General features: G+C 45.3%; 1 protein-coding gene and 1 pseudogene across 5 annotated transcripts in view; one reads left to right on the top strand and one right to left on the bottom strand.

The window, feature by feature from the left end:
- Positions 1 to 19,539, top strand: part of XDH (xanthine dehydrogenase) — a 56,407-nt gene extending 36,868 nt beyond the window's left edge. For all 5 annotated transcript variants that reach the window (XM_036224783.1, XM_036224781.1, XM_036224784.1 and 2 more), the window contains 14 exons: positions 16 to 103; positions 1,328 to 1,414; positions 5,341 to 5,532; positions 5,728 to 5,873; positions 6,695 to 6,776; positions 7,315 to 7,410; positions 8,060 to 8,188; positions 8,844 to 8,918; positions 11,023 to 11,075; positions 12,805 to 12,919; positions 13,664 to 13,729; positions 15,264 to 15,452; positions 16,723 to 16,899; positions 18,581 to 19,539. In XM_036224783.1, coding sequence (XP_036080676.1) covers positions 16 to 103; positions 1,328 to 1,414; positions 5,341 to 5,532; positions 5,728 to 5,873; positions 6,695 to 6,776; positions 7,315 to 7,410; positions 8,060 to 8,188; positions 8,844 to 8,918; positions 11,023 to 11,075; positions 12,805 to 12,919; positions 13,664 to 13,729; positions 15,264 to 15,452; positions 16,723 to 16,899; positions 18,581 to 18,631 — 1,546 coding nt within the window. In that variant the 3' untranslated portion in view covers positions 18,632 to 19,539. The remainder of the gene's footprint in view (positions 1 to 15; positions 104 to 1,327; positions 1,415 to 5,340; positions 5,533 to 5,727; positions 5,874 to 6,694; positions 6,777 to 7,314; positions 7,411 to 8,059; positions 8,189 to 8,843; positions 8,919 to 11,022; positions 11,076 to 12,804; positions 12,920 to 13,663; positions 13,730 to 15,263; positions 15,453 to 16,722; positions 16,900 to 18,580) is intronic.
- On the bottom strand, positions 18,973 to 19,091 carry LOC118606329 (annotated as a pseudogene).
- Positions 19,540 to 21,999: the final 2,460 nt, after the last annotated feature.

Here is a 21,999-nt window from a genome sequence, read left to right as displayed (position 1 = left end):
TGAAACCTCTCTCAGGACCGGCCGCCCTGTACGCTGCATGCTGGATCGTGACGAGGACATGCTGATAACTGGTGGCAGACATCCCTTCTTGGCCAGATACAAGGTGTCGGGGGCTGTGCCAGGGTGGGCAGTACCATCTCATTAGGAGATCCCGGGATGTGCTTGACTTTTTTTTCATGGCTATAGAAGTTCAAAGAAGAAATATCAATGAGAGAAGTTCAAATTGGACAACAGCAACCTAGAGGAGTGATGCTGAGGGAGGCTGGCAGGCCACCTCCCAAGTAATGTCACAGGATGATGTTCATGACTTCTTTGAATTGGCTGTGTTCTAAATCTGGTCTTTGTCCACGCAGGCTCAGCAGCATGATTTATCAGCAGATCTGGGATAAAGCCATCCTGTAGGATGGCCTGATGTTAACATGTTCACAGCCTGATGTACAAGTCAGAATGGCTGCTTAGTAGTTCATGATGAGAAATAAAACTTCCAAGGGCCTGGATAGGCATGTGTTGTTAAAGCAGGCATCTGTTCTGCCAGACCATGCATCTGGGTACTGCCCAATTCCCTGTAAGACAGGACCCTTTCCTGAGCTCCCGTGGATGACCAGTTCCTGTTCTGACCATGCCTTCTGTTTTCCTACACACCAGTAGAAATTGACAGGTCTCAGTCTATTTCTATAAACCACAGAGCCTTCTCTCTCCATGAGCTATCTTTAAACATCTCCTGTTTGACTTCTCCTGACTTTGTGATTGAACTTCCAAAAAAGTGATTGTATTTCTCTTATTTCCAAATTCTTGTGGGCTCAAAGAAAGTAACATGGTCTTTTGGGGTCCCAGTTCCCTCCCATAATAAAATGGCCTATAAGGATTTTTTTTGATGGTTATATAAGGTCATGGATGTGAAAATCCATTTAAGCTCATGCAAAGTGTAAGTAACATTTATTGTTTGCTGGCCAAAAGCTGCTAGGGGAGTCCCTCGTCTCTTTCTTAGTTCCTCTTCTCAGCCCTCCCTCTTGGCCCTATCGTGACCAACATTCTCTTTTCTACTTCCTCACTCTCTCTGGTAGAACCAGAAACCCAAAGTAGGTAGAAGGGAGGAGGAGTGTTGGGAGAAGGTGTGCCCAGGGTCAATAAGCCAAGGGCACGTCACTGGGGAGATGTTAGTTCCACTCTTCTTCACCCATTTAGTTCTGGTGATCTCTTAAATTCATCTTTTATTTCACGGTGATGTCTTGCTCTTTCTGTTTCCTCCAGGTAGTGTAAGTACGAGGGAGAGTTAGAGACGGACAGAGGAAGGGGACTGTTGATAACTCACTCTCTTTCTCATCAGGTTGGCTTCATGAAGACAGGGAAGGTTGTGGCTCTGGAGGTGGATTACTACAGCAATGCGGGCAACACAGTGGATCTCTCTCGGGGGGTAAGTAGGACCCACCCCCTACATGCCAGTGTGACTGAGAGGTTCACATGGGCAGGTACAAGCCTCCACTCATACCTGTTATTGTGAGAGCTCCCCACTTGGTCCCTGCCTTGGTTAATCTCTAAAGCACAGAGATGATCATACTACTTATCTGATTAGAAACTCATCCATTTTATGCAAGATATTTTCACAAGCAAGCAAAGTAAATTACAAAAGTTTATATCTAGTATGGTGGCATTGTGGGTCTATGCAATATTAATCTGTATGTGTGTGTATAATGAAATGCATTGAAAAAGTCTGAAAGAATGCCCACCAAACAGTGATTGCTGGGTCGGGGGTGGCACACACTGTCATTTTCCACGTTACACGTTTCTGTGATGTTTGAATTTTAAATGAGTTGAATTACTTTTTTTAAAACAATTTTATTAAATTAATTTATATACCATAAAGTTCACCCATTTGAATTATATAATTTAATGACTTTCAGTAAATTTAGAGTCATGCAACCGTTATCACAATCCAGTTTTTGAACATTCCCGTCACCTTCAGATAATCTCTTAAGCCATCGGCAGTCACCCTCGTTCCCATCTCCCAGGCCCAGACCACCACTCATCTCCTCTCAGTCTTTATAGATTTTCCTTTTCATATAACCAGAATCATATCTACTGTGTAGTCTTTTGTGTCTGGCTTTTTTTTTTTAATCTCAGAATAATGTTTTTAAGGTTCGTTCATGTTATAGCATGCATCATTCCTTAATTCCTTTTATTAATGAATAATATTTCACGGTATAGATAGACCATATTTTCTTTCCTTTTCACCACCTAATAGACATTTTGGTCGTTTCCAGTTTTCAGCTTTTACAGATAATGCTGCTTTGAACATTCTCTTATGAGTCTTGTATAAACATAATTTTTCAGTTTTGAAAATTAACAAAGTTACCTGGGTGGTACTACTTTTAAAGTTCTTTAAATCTTAATTTTATAACTGTACTAGTTACACAGGAACAGTTTCTTTTTGTAAAAAAAAAAGTCCAACATTTCCGGAAAAACAAAATTTCCCCACTGCTAAGGGCTCTCTAATGGGTTCAATTAGGAAAGTTCACACTTTGGATCTCATGTAAAGACTGTTCAAAAAAAGAAAACATTTTTAGTGTTCTCACCATGTATAACACTCGCTTCTTGGTGCTGTAGGAAGAATCAGGTTGAAAAAGATATAGTACTTGTCCCCAAAGATCTTATAAGCTTTTAAATTCAATCCAGCAAAAATTTATTGAGTGCCTAGGGTGGCAGCATAAAGAAGAATATGACATTGTTTCTGCCCTCGACCGATTCACAGTATGGCTTGGGAGACAGATAATAAAAGACAAAAGGAAATAGAAGTACACGTTGACAGAGTGCTAAGGGAAAGCAAAAAGGGAATTGACTGAGACGTACAAAAACCATCTAGGGTGACTAAGACTGAAATAATCAAAGACACCATAAACCTGGGGGAAAGAGAAACTATACATGCAGAAGTAGGCTAACGCCAAGATGAAACAAATAAAAACTACCATGTATCACCTCAGAGAGATGAGTTATTACACCTTAAAGAAAGAACATTATGCTATAAAGATGGAACAGTCAGAGAATAAAAATGAGCTAAAGTGAATTAAAATTGTGAAAGTAGGTTTGAAAGAGACTTGAGGAGCTCTCTCAAAAAAAGAGTAAACGATATGGAAAAATAGGAGAGAAAATACAGAAGAAATTGAGGACCCGTCTAAAAGATCCATAGAAGTTTCAGAAAGAAAGTGGAAAAAAGAGAGAAGAAAGAAATGATCAATAAGTAATTTGAAAATAATCTTCAAAGACGAAATACAGATGGCTAATAGACATATGAAAGGGTGCTCAAGGTCGCTAATTATCAGAGAAATGCAAATTAAACCACAATGAGATATCACTTCACACCTGTCAGAATGGCTATCATCAATAAATCAAAAACAGGTGTTGGTGAGGATTCAGAGAAAAGGGAACCCTCATATATTGTTAGTGGGATTGCAAATTGGTATAGCCTCTATGAAAAACAGTATGGAGGTGTCTCAAAAAATTAAAAATGGATATACCTTTTGACCCAAAATCTATGTACTTCAATATTCATGGCAGCACAATTTACAATAGGCAAGATATGAAAGCAACCTAAATGCCCATCAACAGACAATTGGATAAAGAAATTATGGTTCATATATACAATAGAATATTACTCAGCCATTAAAAAAATGAAATCCTACCATTTGCAATGACATGAATGGACCTAGAGGTTATTATGCTGAGTGAAATAAATCAGACAAGAAAGATAAATACCATATTTCACTTATATGCAGAATCTAAGGAACCAAAATAACAAAATAATCAAAACCAGACTCATAAATATATTGGACAATTTGGTGACAGATGTGGGGGGCTGGGAGAATGGGGTGGAGGGTTAAAGAAGTACAAATTAGTAGTTGATAGTTGGTCACAGGAATGGGGAGCACGGCATAGGGAATGCAGTCAGCATTAATATGATGACTAGGTGGTGGGTCGGAGGAGGGAAGGAGCAATTGGCATGATTGTTTTATGAACTATATAGACGTCCAACCAGTGTATTGTATCCTTGAAACTAATTTAAATAAATACATTTAAAAAAATAAATAAACACGAAAAAATTTTTTCCCCAAATTAACGGGTGTACATTTTTAAGATGACTTAGTAATAAGTGCATAGAAAACTAAACAAATAAAAAAATAAAGGCCATTTTAACTCCAGGGGAAAATACTATCAAGCAGGAGAGAAATAATCATAGTATAAATATATGGTTCAGCTGTGAGTAATATTTATAGGATAATAACAAACTGACGATTGATCAAATCAAACATAACCACATGGGAAGGATGAGGGATAGGAAGCCGGTGTGCAGTCAGGGAAAGGGGGTTAAGCAGGAACCGAATCCTAAATGTCCAAAAACTGAAAAAGTCAGGAAGTGGCAATATAAGCAGATTATTTGGAGATGCGGAAGTTAGTGTAAGTAGCTGATAAAGAATAAGCTGCGAGGCTCATAAATACTTGTTTCTGGAGAGTGGAAGGAAGAAAAGTGAGGGGCGGCTGCTTTGCATAGCGCGACTCACGGAAGTGTTCGACTCTTTAAACTATTTGCAGTGCGACTTTCGTGAGAAGAAAAACTACTCGAAATTAATAATTTTTTTTTTTTAAAGAGGTGAACGATCAATTCCAACTAGAGGGTCCGGGGAGGGCTTCTCCTCAGAGGGACTGGAGGAGGATTTTAGCAGGTGGATAAAGTGAGGAGAGGCATGACAGGTGAGAAGAGCGTGTCGTCAGGAAAGAGGATAAAAAATACAGCGGGGAAAGGTCATAAAATATCTTGAATTCTATGCAGAAAGATATACAGACCTTACACTGAAGATAATAAGTGCCAGTTTTAAGCAAGTGCTTGACCTGATGCAACCTAATAGTTTAGTGTGAGGCATAAATCAGAGGGAGAAGACACAGAAGTCCGGGAGGGCAGTAAGAAGGCTGTTGCAATGTCTCAGAGAAGAAATCATTTGGGCCTAAAGGAGAGCAGTTGACAGGGGGCTGGGAAAGGCAGGGATGGGAACAGTCCTTGAAACGACCTCCCCAGCTTCATCGAAGTATAGTAGACAATTAGTTGCTCATATTTACATTGTACAATTCAATAAGGTTTTTTTCCCCAATTATAGTTGGCATACAATAACGTATTACTTTCAGTTGTACAGCATAGTGATTAGAGATCTATATAACTCATGAAGTGGTCACCCCACAAAATCAGGTACCCTCCTTCCCCCTTACAAATTTACTACAATATTCGAAATCCCTTTTTTGAGGAGCCAATGAAATCAACATCCTGCTCTCTCCCATTTCGGTTTCCTGTTTCAGGTAATGGAGCGAGCTCTATTCCACATGGACAACTGCTACAAGATCCCCAACATCCGGGGCACTGGATGGCTATGCAAGACCAACCTGGCCTCCAACACGGCTTTCCGGGGCTTTGGTGGGCCCCAGGCGATGCTCGTTGCCGAAAACTGGATGGATGAAGTCGCAGTGACCTGTGGGCTGCCTGCAGAAGAAGTAAGCTGGATATTCAATGGCTCAAGTCACACTGGGTTAGCCTACTTTGAGGGGACCGTAGCTTTGTACCTGGGGCATCTCCCATGGGAGGAGAGGATAGGCTGGTGCTGTCGAGGGGGGCAGAAACTTAACTTTAGGTTGTGCCCCTTTCGTCTATTGCCACCAAAAGTGCTCAGTGTCCCTCTCCTTGGGAAGGTGCGAAGGAAGAATCTGTACAAAGAAGGAGACCTGACGCATTGCAACCAGAAGCTTGAGGGGTTCACAGTGCACAGGTGCTGGGACGAATGCCTAGCAAGCTCTCAGTATCACGCTCGGAAGAGAGAGGTCGACAAGTTCAACAAGTAAGCGCTCGGAGGGGAATAGTCTGATGTTCTGGTGCTCTCTTGGGTTTCATATGCTACGGCCTTTTTGCTGAACTCGGAATATAAAGCTAATAATTTAATGGATAACTTATCAGGCTGCTGAGTTTACCAACTCATTCATAGTCATCTCTTTAAGATTGTGAAATGATATTAGCCTTGGGGCAGGTGGGCTCCCGGCCTGCACTCAGCATCATAGCACATCAGTGTGGTTCATCTTTACACAGTTGTCTGCTTTCTGAGCATACTGTGTTCTAGAGAACACCAATCCAGGACCAAGAACATCACAGTTATCCACCTGCCTGTGACACTAATCTGTGAATGTCACCTTGGCAGTCACTCCGCTTCCTTGGGCCTCCGTTTCAGCATCTGCAGAGTGAGGATAATTGTGCTGGCTCTGTTTTCCTTACTGAATTACTCAAAAACCAAATATAAAGTACAGAGGAGGTATTATCATTATCATCAGCAAATCACAGCTCCTTCCTGGGATGATCACAGTCCAAGATCACCAGGGCACTCTGATCCAATTCGAATTCCACTTGGGGAAGAAGAGCGATGATACTTTAAAGTCTAGAAACTCAATGGTGGGCCCTGCTCCAGCTGCACTGAAGGATGCAGAACCCAAATTTCTACCTTTCTCATTTTTTTCTACACACGTGGGCACAATTCAGTTATGACAATGACTGTATGGGCAGCTCCCAGGATACCTTGTTTCAATTTTACAAAGATGTCGACTGGAAATATGCCCTGTCCAACATAAATATGATAAAGAAAGTTCTATGAAAATGTTCCTTTTGCTTCAGGGAGAATTGTTGGAAAAAGAGAGGATTGTGCATAATTCCTACCAAGTTTGGAATATCCTTCACAATTCCTTTTCTGAATCAGGTAATTGCTTTACATAATTCTATTTCTTCTGGACTAGGGTCCCATATCCCCCTCTTTGCAAGGGAAAGAAAGCCCACTGTCACTGGTAACAGAGCTGACTAGAGTTGCTCTTTGCTGTTTAAATGAAAGTTGAATTTGCATACCCCCATGTGTCCAATGTCATGTAACAGCGAGAGCAGCATGAGACTCAGTGATCTGGGCTCAAATTCTAGATCTTACCCTTCCTGATAGCAGGACCATGGACAGTTCCTCTGCCTTTCTGATCCTATTTCTTCTACAGAGTGAGGACAATGATATTTGATTTACCTCCCTCTGACGATGGGAAGCAGAGGGAGAGAGATGAAGAAATTTTGCAAACTGCAGAAGGGCTATCTAATTAAACCACAAGATTGATACTGCTTTAATTTTTGTCTGGGGTTTACATGCAAAATGTTGCTATTGGTTCCCTTTTTCCTCAGCTCCAGTACCTTTGGTCTCAAGGCTTAAGCTGAGCTAGGATTTACTGAATTTTGTGCCTGGCATCCTTCTCCTCTCTTAGGCAGGAGCTCTGATTCACGTGTATACAGACGGCTCTGTGTTGTTGACCCATGGGGGCATTGAGATAGGCCAAGGCCTTCACACCAAGATGGTCCAGGTGAGCAGTCTGGGGACTGTGGGAGCCCTCTTGGGTACCATGGTGTCTGAGTGAGGAAAGACGCTGTGAGAAACTGAACGGTGGGGAATACCAGAAGCAGAAGCAGGCCTAGGCTCGCACCCTGGTTTTGCTGCTCCTTTGCATGTGACCTTAGGCAAATTTTCTCCCCCCTTGACCTTAGTTTCCTCATCTCTGCCAAGGGGTTGGCCAAGTGCTCTCTGAGGTCACTTCTGTTACCAACATTCTAGGACTCCATGGCCGTGTGTGTAATGTGGATGTGTTGTGTGTGTTAAGGTAGCTAGTTCCACACACACCTGAGACTCCTCATGGGGGTGCCAGATCAGAGTTGGCATACCTGCTAGGCTCATGGAGACCAGCCATATTGGATTTTTTAAAATAAGGAGTAGCTTTAAAAGGTAAAAGGCATTTTTAATCACCATGAGGTTAATGAAGTTTTTTCCAAACAAACCATTCCATCAAGTGCTGCTTCAAATTCAGACAGATGTGAGAACATTCCAATCTCAGTTGTATTATACTTTATAGAATTTTCTTGCCTGTAACCACGAACCTGAATCCTGTCTTAGGGACTAGGGCTACCAAGCCCCTTGCTCACTTCTTCCCTAGAGAATGATGTCATCTCTCTTCACAGGTGGCCAGCAGAGCTCTGAAAATCCCTGTCTCTAAGATTTACATCAGTGAGACAAGCACCAATACAGTGCCCAACACCTCTCCCACGGCTGCCTCTGTCAGCACCGACATCAATGGACAGGCCATCTATGTAAGGGGCCTTGGGAACCGGCAGAGCTGAGGGCCAGCCCAGGCCTTAGGGCCCAGAAAATCCTCGGGCTGGCAGCTGGAATGGTCCCTGCAAGTTTTTGGCTATAGCCATGCCTTTGGCTGTCTTATCTAGGATAATGGTACTCTTCCAAGTGCTGAGCTAAAAGAGAGGCCCAGTTACTGTAATCACTTCCATCAAAGTCAAGGGGGATGAGTGTAGGAGTTGGAGCAAATGCAGGGGCTTCTGGGAAGACATACTCCCTGGTGTGGGAATTGGCCACAAGACAATGAACCAAAATTGAAAATCGATTTGAGGTTGGCTAGGTCAGACCCACTTCTTTCTCCTTTAGTGTGGGGGATGCAATCAAACGAAGAAGTTTGATGGGAGAAGGAACATCCTTGGGGATCCCCCCAAACATTTTACCCTTTTTTCAGCCTAAGAACTGGGTCTGAAAGTGCTCTCCAAGCAAGGGTCAGGGGTGGTCCCTTTGGCAAGGCCCTGTGGCTCCCACTCTGGGCCTCAGCCATTCCAGAGAGGGGGGCAAGGCGATTTGAGTGACATTACTTGGGGCTGGCCTTGCCCAGGCACTCAGGGTTCTCCTTGGGCTGGTGAATGTGGAGCTTTGATGTGCTGGTGTGTGGTGGGTGTTTTTTAGGATGCTTGTCAGAAAATCCTGAAAAGGCTGGAACCCTTCAAGAGAAAGAATCCCAGTGGCTCCTGGGAAGACTGGGTAAGTCAGAGCTGATCCAAGTCGCTTTGGCAAATGAAAGGGAAATGAGGAGCAGAGCCTCTGTTCCCACCCTGAGCAGGAATAGAAGATCATGATAAAGTCACACAGGCAGAGAGAAGTCGAGGTGGACTGTATGCTTTCCCAAGACAGGGAAATGCTCAGCCGCCCTGGGCCCCTTTCCCTACAGTTTTCATGGTCACGGGCAGTCGCTTGAGGAAAATTTTTAATCCAGGGTTTCGACAGCCCTGTGGGAATCGCGGCTTTGGCTTCCCTGAACCTAAGAAGATGGGGCGACTGTTGAACAGGCCTCATTGAATTCTGTGCTCACCCAGGCATGGCCTCACACCGCACTCGTCCACAGTCTTGGGAAGCCTTGTTTTCTTCAACCGTCCATCTCTCAGAAGCCACCTCTCCCTTCACCCAGCTCTGAAGTCGGGTTCCACCGAGATTCCATCTGTGAGGGAGCAGGGAGAACAGCGTTACCCTAGCGTTTATATCATTCCTGTGGTTTGGGGAGTGACAGAACAAGCCCCCTGATTGAGAATGAGCCTCATCCTCTCGTTTCTAGTTCAGACATCTGCACGTGAGAGGCGGCAAGGAGGTCTCTTTCAGGTGGGGGAGCTTCAGCTAGTCCGGGAAACAGACATGTCAGAGCCAGCCCTGGTTTGCTGTCCCCTGGTGTTGGAGGGGGAGAGCCGGGCGCGGTGGCAACACACTAAATGTGACAGCACACGGACCAGGTCAGACCGGACAAGTCTCCTTCAAGAGATTCAAAGAAAATAAGCTTTTTTTTCTCTCAGACCCACTCACCGCACTCTGCCGCCCACGACCCCTACTTCCCATCCCACACTCACAGATAGCACACCCATAACTGCCACGTGGATGGAGGTTGATTCCGGTGGCTTGGATTTTAGCATGCTTGTGAAAGGCGAGGTCACTGTTTCTGAAAACAGCCTTTACAATCTGTCGACCTGAGCTTTGTCCTCAGCTATTAGTTGTATAGTCCAGTGTTCCTTATAAGCTGATACCCTCAAAAAAAGGCCATGGTCAAAAGGGTGTGGTCAGGAGGTGACAGGTATCGAATCTCTCCATTGTCTGTACTGTATTGAAAAGTAAGCCATTACTACCACCACCACTGTATATGTATATTTCGATATCATATACATATCGTAAAGAACCTAGAGAAATTTCCCCTACACCTTAGTTTTCTCATTAATAAAATGAAGGTAATAATAGGACTAATCTTATAGGGTTTTACTCAATATTAAGTAAGATAACTAAGGCAAAGTACTTAATAGCATCTGGTACATAGTAAAGAGCTTGGTAATTGACAGTGAACATGATACAAACTATTTGAACAACAAATTAAATCTTAATGCTGTGTTACTGCTGGGGATATCCCCCAAAATGTGTTATGTAGTTAAGGAGATTGACGGATGGTTAGAGGGGTAGCTTTATTAATAGGAAAGTATCAATAAGGACATAAGTCGCGAATGAGCAATACAGAGGGTTGCTGTCGTAATGGCCAGAGTAAGGAGTGATCACCGAGGAGAGGCAGTACGAGAGGCAAGCTTTAGCTGGTTGTCAAAGGAAGGAAAGGATTCGGACAGATATGGCAGAGGAACTACGTCAACAAAGGTGCACGGGTATGGGGACATGGAAGGGTTGGGAGAGTTGACACTTGAGTTTGGCTGGAGTGGCAGTGAGGTATGTGCTACATAAAACCAGAGAAGATTGGAGCCCTCAGTGTCAGGCATTTGCTCTCTAGGCAATGGGGAGTCATTGAAAGTTCCAGACTAGGAGAGTAGCATGGGGAGAACGGTACGTTAAGATGACACTCTGGCTGGGCTGGCGTACGCAGCAGACGAGGGGGCAGCTTGAGGCAGGAAGACCAGAAGGGAAGCTGCCGCAGCACTCCAGGCTCCGGGTGCTGCGGACCTGGGCTAGGGGTTGGCGGTGAGAGGTAAGGTGCAGAAGTGAGGGTCACTGGTCAAGTGTTGATCAGCTTCCAGACGAGGAAGATGACCTTGGGGAAGCTTAGTGCTGGGTCAGGGTTTCTGGAAACCATACTTACCCCTTCCTGATGGGTGTTTCTTCTCCTCAGGTTACAGCTGCCTACCAGGATGCAGTGAGCTTGTCCGCTACGGGGTTTTATAAGTAAGTCTGGTGCCGATGTCACACATTTCACAATGTACTGTCATCCTAACCTCCCAGGTGCCCTCCAGCACTGAATTCTGTCATCCTGTGGTCAGGAGAGAGCAGTTGAACCTAAACTCTTATCTCCTCAATGGACTTTCTACTAATTTCAGTTTAAAGAAGTTCTGAAATACAGGGGATTGCCAAGCCATGTGCCAAGGATGCAAAAGCATGAGCTGCCATATCAGAAGCCCCGCCTTCTAGTACTATGACTCTTGGGGAAATCAGCGAGTTTCTCTGAACCTGTGTCCTCATTTGGGACAGAGTGGGACAAACTGAGAACCGGCGCTATCCAGTGTTCTAAGTCGCCCATGCGTGTTACTTTGTACTATGCATTAGATTTCTTTATGGAGGCTTTCCTTCAAAAGACCGAGGGGAGGATTTTAGAGCACGTGGTCTTATTACAACATACAAAATTCGGCAGAACTTAAAGTGAGATTTAGGAAAGAGCACACTATCTTCTCTAACTTGAAAATTCAGTGGTCGTATGAAGAGCTAGAGACCCTGCCCGTCTTTTTAGAAAAAGATGATCATGTTTACTGTCAGCCATAATGTTTTAGTTTTCTCTGGGAAATTTAACTGGGACCTTTTCTTTCACATGTCAATGGATTTGGAAAATAGTTCGATGTTTGCTGTGTGAATATGTGAACATATATATACTTTGGGTATATAAATATATATGTTTTAGGCAAAGTAATGTTTTGCCAGTGCTCCCCGGGTTATGTATTATTTGACCTACACAAACATATACAGATTTTCTCCCAAGTCCCCATTTCATTTTTGGAGTAGCTAAAACTGGGGTTGTATAAGGGAACAATCAGATGAAGACGGTGAGGTCAGAGGTCAAAGAAGGTAGTGATTTCTTCTGAGAAAAGCCTTCTCCCTCAGCCTTGTATTGGTTTTGTTTTCATATGGATTCTGATTGCATCAGCTCACATTATTTCTGTGTAACGTATAGAATAGCATAGATACAGAGTACTGTAAACTCTGGGTGTGAGAATACACACACTCGGGCACACATATGTATACCTATATATGACCCATGCAAAGTTGTAATTATGTAAGATACTCAGGACTGAAAAAGAAAAAATGTATAAGAGAACATCTGCTTTTATTAATAATACGTTCTTCAAATCAGTCGTTGAAATTCCAAAGGGGCCAGTAGACAAGGAGTAATGCAGGCAAGTGGCGGCTTAAAAATGACCCCAGGCAGGTGTGAGATGCTGGTCTCATTAACCTTCACCTTGAGAAAGGCAGAGCAGCCCTGTGGGCAGGTGAACCAGTGTGAACAGCCCAGGAGTCAGCATAGCAGATCCTTTAGAATTCTAGTTCATTAGATCCTTTCGAGTGTGACTTTCATATCCTTTGTGAGTTCAGAAAACTCTATCACCTCTGTTTTTATCATGTAGAGGCCACACACTGATACTAAACATCGCTCAGCTGTACAGAATGATTCCTTTGAAAGCCCCTGGCAAAATAGAACAGAGACAAGAGACACAACACTCTGGAATTTCATGAACAGGTTCAAAATCCTAAAAACACGTGGACTTTTTTAAAGAACAGCTGAATAAAAAAATATAACCTTTGGGATCTTAAGCTTCTGTGGGACAGCCATATGTGTGTGTGTGTGTATGGGGGGACATAGTCACCTTAATACATGTGCCATGTTTTTTCCCCTTTTCTCCCCCAGAATGCCCAACCTCGGCTACAGCTTCGAGACCAACTCAGGGAATGCCTTCCATTACTTCACCTATGGGGTGGCTTGCTCTGAAGTGGAGATTGACTGCTTAACAGGGGACCACAAGGTAAGAAATCTTCAAAACTTTAGTACTGAGGAGGAAAAAAGAGAAACAATTGAACTGCCGTACCAAGAGCTGGCAGAGACGAATTTTCTGCTTGGAAAAATAATGCCACACATCATGGCTTGGCAAATTTCCTATAAAAGACCAGAGAGTAAAAATTTTAGGCTTTCTACCTCAATACTCAATTCTGTCATTGTAGCTTGAAAACAGCCATATGGAAACAAATGAGTGTGGCTGTGTTGCCACAAAATGTTATTGATGTGGACTGAATGTGAATTTCATGTAGTTTCCACGTTACCACATGTTCTTTTTATTTTCGTCAGTCATTTAATAATGTAAAAATCATTAGTAGCTCAGAGGCCCTACTAAAGCAGGGGACAGGCTGGCTTCGGCCAATGGATTGTAATTTACTGACCCCTTCCTTACATGATCTGCCCAGAGGCAGGTTCAAAGCCCCAGCAACCTGTGAACCTGGCCCTCCCACTCACAAGTGGGTGTGGGCGCAGTTATTTCAGATCAAAGAGAGAGCATTGCCACCCCCGCCCCCTCCCCAGCTGCTAAGAACTCACACTTCAGCAGTGCGGAAGGCAATGGAGACTGGCAAGAGCGTGAACACTCCTGCCTGAGCATTCCCAGAGCATTCTGCTCGTGAAAGTATTCGGGTTAGCACTCCATAGCGTAAGGGTCACGAAGACCCGCCTATCATTCCGCACAACCCTTTCTTCTCAAACTGCTTGTATTTTGTAGGTTCTCCGTGCAGACATTGTCATGGATGTTGGCGCCAGTCTGAACCCTGCCATCGATATTGGGCAGGTAAGGCTTACGGTGAACCTGTGTAATGATGAGCTTGGCCACTGATATGCCCCATCCCCCTCCTAGGCTCACCGGCCGCAGCATCTTGTTCAACGTCGTTTTTAAGTGGGTCTGCACAGAGTACCAAGTGGGTCTCCCTCAGAGTGGGATTTAGATAGATGAGATCCCACCCATCTCTCAAGGCAGAAGACAAATTAATGTGAATTGACTTGAATAGGGCACTCACACGTTGGAGAACAAGATGATAAATGGGAGAAATCACTGCGTGTGCACCTGCATGCGCACACACACACACACACGGTTTGACAGGGAGCACAGTGTGGGCTTGAGACTGAATTTGGGGTCAGTGTGCAGGCCGTGGGGGCTGAGGTCAGAGGAGCTCTCTCCCTTCTCATTCCTCTTCTACCCAGGACAGCAATGTACTCAAGCATGGCATGGCGGGGGGCACTTGGGGGCAGAAGACACAGGTTTAAACAAGGAGAGTAAAGGGATGGCTCGAAGAACGTCATGTTTGGAAAATATGAGTATCGGGCAGAGCGGGCAGAACAGGAGAAGACAGGGAGGAATCCAGAAACGAAGTTCTGAGAATCTGATAAAAAATGTAAATTGGATTTCTCAAAAGTGGATAATTACTGAATATATAGAAACCCATTTATTAGTTAATCAGTTCATTAATTCATTGAGCAACCATTGGGAGAGCCTTGCCATAGGTGGGCGCTGAGGCGGGCGCCACAGACACAAAGCTGGGTGGTGCCCGGTCTCTCCCCTGTGCACCCTCGTTGGGCCGTGCGCACCACCTACCTGATGCTGAGCGGGCAGGGAGAGCAGACGTGTGGACAGCAGAGTGTGGCAGGCACCTCCGAAGAAATCTGTAAGCCGTAGCAGGGGCGCTTTTCCTCCCGGCGGGCAGGCAGGTCTGGGAGTCCATAAGGCCTGGAATCTACTGCCCAAGAAATGCCTCCTTTCTTGTGAGGCTGCTCAAGAGCACATGGTCCTACTTAGCACCCAGGAGCAGCGCGGGCCCCTGGTCTGTGAGCTCAAGCCTCAGCTTGAGGCTGCCATGTCCCCAGTGGCGACATGGGAGGGACATCTCCACATGCTCTGCGGTAGGTCTTTTTACTGGGCTTGAGGAGATATGTCTGAAAATAAATTACTAGTAGCGATATCAGAGCGATTACTGCCTATGTTTTCTTCCAGAAGTTTTATGGTTTGGGGTCTTACATTTAGTGCCCTGTGGCAGGTTTTAATGACAAATTATGCCCATGACGGTGCGAGCCTCCTGGAATCACTGACAAGTTCTAAAACCGACCTTCAGTGTCTATGTCTGTACTCTGCCTATACCAGTGCCTGGTGAAGGCCCCGAGGGGTGTCCCAGGTGGGGCGGGAGCCAGGTAGGCAGTAGAGGGCTGTTTTCAGCTTCTTTCCAGGCCCCGCTGCGGGTGAGGCTTGGTGCCGGTGTGGGAAGCAGTACCTGTCCCTGGGGATGGGGCAGAGTCGGGGGGCAGACTAGCCACTGTCTCTTTCTGGCTTGCAGGTGGAAGGGGCATTTGTCCAGGGCCTGGGCCTCTTCACCATGGAAGAGCTGCACTACTCTCCCGAGGGGAGTCTTCACACCCGCGGCCCCAGCACCTACAAGATCCCCGCATTTGGGAGCATCCCCATTGAGTTAAGGGTGTCCCTGCTCCGTGAATGTCCCAACAGGAAGGCCATCTATGCATCCAAGGTACCGTCGTCCTGGGTCTGCGGTGCCTTCTGGCCTGCACTGAGGGAGGCTGCAGGTGGTGACAGGGGCTCCAGCCAGCCACCACGTGAGTCTGCAGGGGTCTCATATGGAAGAGAGGGAAGAGGGTTTGACACCAGCCTTGATGATGGAGGAGAGGTAGGGGCGGTCCTGCCTGACAGCCAGGGAACTGAGTTGAGGATGACAGCACCGTTGTGTGGTTGAAGCCAGCTCCTTCAGGGGCACTCAGGAACCCCTTAATCCAACCCTGTAGGTCAAATCCTGACCTATATCCATGTCTCAGGTGTGCATTCCTAAAGCTTGGTCCTGGAGATGATCTCACAGGTACAACACTCTTGTTGTCCCATGAGAACCAGCATATTCACTGCAGATGGGCCGGTGCCTCCATGCACCCCCACTTACCTCCTTCAGTGCTACCGCCTGACCTTAAGATCAGCATGCCCGAAGGATAACTATCCCTCATAACTATTAAAAATGGTTGAAAATCAATTAAGCTGATTGACATACGTCTGTGTCAAAGAAGGGAGACAGATAACCACGTGTAAGCAATGACGCCCACCCATTTGCTCATCTCATGGGTTACATTAGTGGGAGGGTCTGGGACACTTTGCAATCCCTGCCATTGGCTCTCACACGTTAGCATGGATCAGAATCACTGGGGCTCATGATAAAAATGCAGTTCTGTGGGGCCCACCCCTAGAAATTTTGATTCAGTAGCTCTGGGGTAGGGCCCTGGACCATGCATTTTAAATAAATGTTCCTAGGGATTCTGATATAGGTGGTCTCTGGTCTATGTTTTGAGGGACAAAACCACCTCTTCTAGAAAATGTTTTAATTCCTGTTTGTCAGGATGCCTATATTTCAGCAGATGCTGTGAGTATAATTAAATATGCTGCCTGTATAAATGGTGTCAGTATTGCAAGTAGATTATTCGCCAAGGCTTATAACTGTGAGGAAAGGGTTAAAATTCATGTCAGAATTTTTTTGTCTATAACATATAATTCACATAACTTTTAAGGGCATATTATATTTGCATGGCATCATAAGAAAAACAATCACATAGTAAGAATGAAAAGAAATATGCCAATAAGGTTGAGTCGTTTACTAGATCGATCGTTCTTGGCCCCTTAGTCCTTTACCAGGTTAATTGTGGCCCATTAGCACCGGCTGGGGTTCCCCGGCTTACTACCATCCCTCCTGCCGCGGGGGCTGGGGCCCCCCTGATTCCCTGTCCTCCCCTCTGTCTGCCCAGGGTGTCGGCGAGCCGCCCCTCTTCCTGGCTGCCTCCATCTTCTTCGCCATCAAGGATGCCATTCGTGCAGCTCGAGCTCAGCACACAGATAATAACGCGAAGGAGCTTTTCCGGCTAAACAGCCCTGCCACCTCGGAGAAGATCCGCAATGCCTGCGTGGACAAGTTCACGACCCTGGTATGACGCCTCTCGAGTGGCTGCTCATCTGTGCCGCTCGGTCTTGGTGGGGAGGGTAGGGGGCTGGGGCATAGGCCTGTGAACTGCAGGGGGAAGCTCTACAGAGAGGAGAGTGAGATGTTAGACTCACTCTCAGCTGGGCAGCTTTGGGTCAATGCTGCTCTCCACTATGCGGTTGAGGCACTCCTTTGAACTTGCAGGGAAATAACAAGAAACCCCCTTAAATCTGTAGCTTCTAGCTGGGCCCACAGATTGCATTATTTTCCATGAGATGAGAGTGATGGATAAAACACTAGAAGAGCCTAATCTTTAGTGCTCATCACTAGCATTTTTTCTTTTTTTTTTTTTGAGACACTTCATTGTTTCAGACACTGTGTGAGGTACTATGGAGATGGAGAGAAAAAGAGGAACTAATTAATTAGATGGCCCACATTTGTCCTGGGACTTTCATGTGCCTTGCTGCTATTGGAGACGCATATGTGCCCTTGAAGCCTTTGTAGCCTTTTTGGTAAACAAGATGATTGCATTATAGGGTGATTGGTTACCACTCTGGAGGTGTAAATAGCAGAATATAACAGGAATTCCACGGGCATTGGAATCATTTTGGGAAGGCCCTATGAGATACTTGTAGTGGGCAAGGCCTGGCACAAGCAGACCATGCTAGGATAGCTTCTTCCACTGCTGGAACCTCAGAACCAGCCCAGCCTCTTGGTTGTGCTGAAGTGGGCCCTGCACGCACAGGACCCTCTGGTTGCTTTTGCAACAGCAGTGTCTGTTGAGGTAGCAGAACTGGGTTCTTTCTGATATTCAAATTGGATTTCTTCCTGAGCGTTTGGTGGGAAATTTGATAGGCCTTGGGGTGTACTCATGGACCCAAAGTGTCCCAGGAGTGAGGAGGGTACAGGAGACTCCCCTTCCTCAGGTTGGGCAAATCTTCTATCCCAGACCTCAGTACTGAGGATGAGGGAGGCAAATGGGCTGCCAGTCAGGCCACCCTTTGTCTGCCAATAAGTTAGCTATGGGGTGAGAGCCACACAGACCATGTGTGGGGCTCCCAGGCAGTGAGGATGGCCACAGCTGTGCAGCAACCTTCCCACAGCCCAGAGCCTTTCCACCACGGCCCCAGTGCTGACAGTTACCCAAACCCCATCCCCTGAGACGAGAGGGGCTGTACGGCTCCCAATAAGCTTGCGCAGGTTGCAAAGTTAGCTCCTGGCAAACAGTCTGATGTACAGCTCAGTGATTTAATGAGCCCCTCTGAGGCCCCAGGGTTAGAGGTTCTAATCCAAGAACTTTACTATGTTACAACACACTAGGAATTTAAAATCCCCCTAGTAGATTTGACTGAGTAGTTGATTCCATGAACCAATCATGCTTTTGAATGACTGTGAGTGCCAGGTGAGAAGGGACCACTTCTGTATTTGGCCATCTCTATAGCTCCAGAAGCTAATAGAGTGCCTGCCACATGGAAAGTGCCCAATAAAAGCAAATGAAGAACTAGGGAATTAGGGGGTCCTGCCCTGGGGGCATGTCTAGCAGCTGGGACTGCAGAGTGGTGTTTGGTTTTGGAGTGGTGGCCGGCAGTGGTGGCAGGTGGCATGTATGTGAGAGGGTGGAAGGGGCGCTATGTTTCACCCTGTGCGGAGACCTGGGCAGTGAGTTCTCTGTTGTTCCTTCCTAGTGTGTCACTGGTATACCAGAAAACTGTAAACCTTGGTCTCAGAGGGTTTGAAGAGAAAGCCCCCAGCGGAGTCATCTTATGCTAACGGGGGACCCCGTGGAGTGTGGAACATGCCTCGCAGAACACAAATCTTTAAAAGTCGTGGGATAACAATGCTGTATTTCATCAGGATGGTGTCTGGAAGAACACTGAATAAATACATTGGAAGATTTTGATCAAAAATGTGATTTGTAAACATAACAGTAAGCAGATTCAGAACTGTTAGGTCCAAGTGGCTGATGTGCGATTAAGGTCATTTCATGTATTTTTTTTTTCTAATTTAAATTTAAAATTTTTTTAGGTGAGGTAACCAGATTGCAAAGGACTTGTCAGCTTACAATCCTTATGTGTAATATCTACAGCACCTGGTCTTCCTAGGTAGTCTTCCATCCAAGTACTAACCAGGCCCAACCCTGCTTAGCTTCCGAGATAACACAGGATTGGGCTTGTTCAGGGTAGCATGGCCATAGACTTCATGCATGTTTCAATCATGTATTTGAAATTGATTTAGGAAGTGTTTGTGCTGGTCCCAACTCGCTGGATGGCCTGAATTACCTCAAGTACTGACAGTGGCTGTCCTTCAAAGAGGATTCCCACAACCCCCCAGAAGCCTAAACCAAAGTTACTTTAAATCCATGTGCCTTCATCAGAAAGACGTTTTTCAAACCAATTAATGTCATATTATAACTTCAGATTCATACTGAAATTTACAATGGGACATTCAGACCTCTAACCACCTTTGGAGAGAAGGAAGAGTGAAACAAATTCAAGGTTAATTGGATCCATTCTTGTTAAGCTACGAGAAGTAAGGTTATTCCATAACACCAAAAACCAACCAACCCAATTATTGAGCACTTACAATGTGCTAAGTTCCTTCTTCTCCTCTTAGTGCATTTCAAAAAAAAAAAAAAGAAGAAGAAAAAAAATATCAGGTTTGAAAACCTTCATGGGAGAAATCTTACCATTCGTGACAGCATGGATGGACCTAGAGTATATTATGCTAAGTGAAATAATCATACAGAGAAAAGGCAAATGCCGTATGATCTCACTTATGTGCGGAATCTAAAGAACAAAACAATCAGACAAAATAGAAACAGAGTCATGGATATACAGAGAACAAACTGATACTTGCCATATGGGAAGAGGATTGGAGAGCTGGGTGAAGGCATTAAGAAGCACAGATTGGTATTTACAAAATAGTCACAAGAATATAAAGTACAATATATGGAATATAGTCAGTAATATTGTAATAACTATGTATAGTGCTAGGTGAGTACTAGACTAATCAGAGGGATCATTTCACAAACTATATAAATGTCTAACCACTATGCTGTACACCTGAAACTGATTTAAAATAATGAATGTCAACTCTAATTGAAAAATAAAAATTAAAAAAAAAAACCCTTTATTTGAATCCAGAGTAATCTCCATCTAAAAATGATGCTACCAAAATCAAGATCAACAAGAGGAAAAACAGTCAAGAAACCTGGGTTCTTATCCCAGCTTTGTCTCTATCTGTGTGACCTTGGGCTGTCCCTTCCCTTTGACACTATTCATTTTACTGCAGAATGAAAGATTGGGCTGGAATAATCTCTAAGGTCTTCTCCATCTCTAAAAGTCTATAAATATGTGACCTGAAAATTCCAGTTATATAAAGGATCTGCAGCTCTCAGCGACTTGGGTCCCTTACAGTGAGTAATATCTGGGCTTAATGAATCTGCTAAGCTTCCTCCAAGCTCCTGAGGTTGATAAAGGGAGCAGGAGGAAGGAGGAAGGCAAACATTCCCCGTCGTTTCCAACAGGTGATTTCATCACTGTGCGCTACTGGGCGGATGATGGGACATTGTCATGTGCCTTCACTGTATCACGCACCCACCTCCTGCCATATGGAGTCCGTGGCTCTGGCCATGGAAGTATACGGAAACCATGCAGTTGAGCCTGGTGCCTGATGCCACTCGTAAATGAAACTGTTAGCTGGCTGGCACATGAGAAGTGTTTGGTAATCCTTATAACCACACCAAATGCTAATGTCTGCTATCTATGTCTTAGCCAGCCTTTGTCTCTAGGCAAGACGCACCACACACACACACTTCCTTGCAGAATTCACCTGAGTATTTTAGACAGCATGACTAAAACTAGAGAGCTTTAGAAATCAAAGAAGTATTTATATTGATATTCATAGAAGTCTGTTTTGAATGATTTTCTGGAATGTTCTAGGGCTACCCTGAGATTGAGACGGGTCAGCTGTTAATGGTGAGGCTGTAAGAGCTGAACAATGACTGAATTCTCTTCTGAGCTTAGGAACAGAGGCAAGGCAGAGTGGTCCTAAAAATCAATTAGGTAAGTGCTTCGCGAGCTGTAAATCACTGTGTCCTGCTGAGATACTGTCCTCCTCAGACACCTGCCCTTGCCCTGCCATTTTAATCCGTGAACTGTCTCAAGTTTGCAGAGTGAGGGTTCTTGATCGCAAGGTTCAGCCAACACAGCCTGCAGTGCCCACGAAAACCTGCAGAGGGCGGTGGAACACTTATTATGAGACCACAGTCTGCTGGAGCCAGCAGCATGGCATCTGTGGCGAGTTACTAGGGCACAAATTTAGGATCTCAGGGTAGACCAAATGTCTTCAAAGGTCCCTTCAAGAGCTGGATTTGAAGCTGCTTAGGGTTTCAGAGTGACAAAAATCTCCTCAGAGGAGCTTTCTGAAGACATAGGTCAGCTGTGGGAGCTGAGCTCCCAACAATGGCCAGCAGGGGGGCGGGGGCAAGTTTTATTCTCAGTGTCTGCAACCTGCAGAGTGTCAAATTTAGTGCTCATAGGGTCTCATCCAATCCTTGCGGTGGCCTTAGGAGGTGAGGCTTTAATCTCTGAAATGACATGAAGAAGAAGCCTTCCCCACAGCCAGGCAGAGGGCTTCCTCAGGGATGTTTACTCCTCAAAAACCCCCGCAGCCCATGGGCCGCAACTCAGCCAGGCAGGCCGGGCAAGCTGGCGCGTCCTGGGAGGTGATCACCCTGTCAGAGAGGACTCAGGCTGAGCAGGCTCACAGAGGCTGGTGGAAGCACTGAGCGCCCATGTGTTCACCTATAGGCAGGAATAGGGCCCTGACGCTGGCCTGGCTGAGCTGCTGAACTGCTGTCCAAAAGCAGAGGATGGACCTCCTCCTACTCCGGAGCTAAGGTGCCTGGAAGACCAGGACAGGATGAATGGACGTCCTCAGGAGGAGCCCTGGGCAAGGGATAAGAACAGAAATAGTCCTGGCTGATTGATTTATGACTGGGAACATCCCTGAGTCCATGATATTTTTATCTGTAGCTGAGGGGGAGCCTAGAAACCATTCTGTTTACTGCCCATTTTAGCTCCTGGGATAAAGCTATTCAGAA

This window comes from Rousettus aegyptiacus, unplaced genomic scaffold (assembly GCF_014176215.1).
Source record: "Rousettus aegyptiacus isolate mRouAeg1 unplaced genomic scaffold, mRouAeg1.p scaffold_m13_p_7, whole genome shotgun sequence".
NCBI lineage: Eukaryota > Metazoa > Chordata > Mammalia > Chiroptera > Pteropodidae > Rousettus > Rousettus aegyptiacus.
Note: the sequence above shows the minus strand (reverse complement) of the source record. Positions and strands in the feature narration are given on the sequence as shown.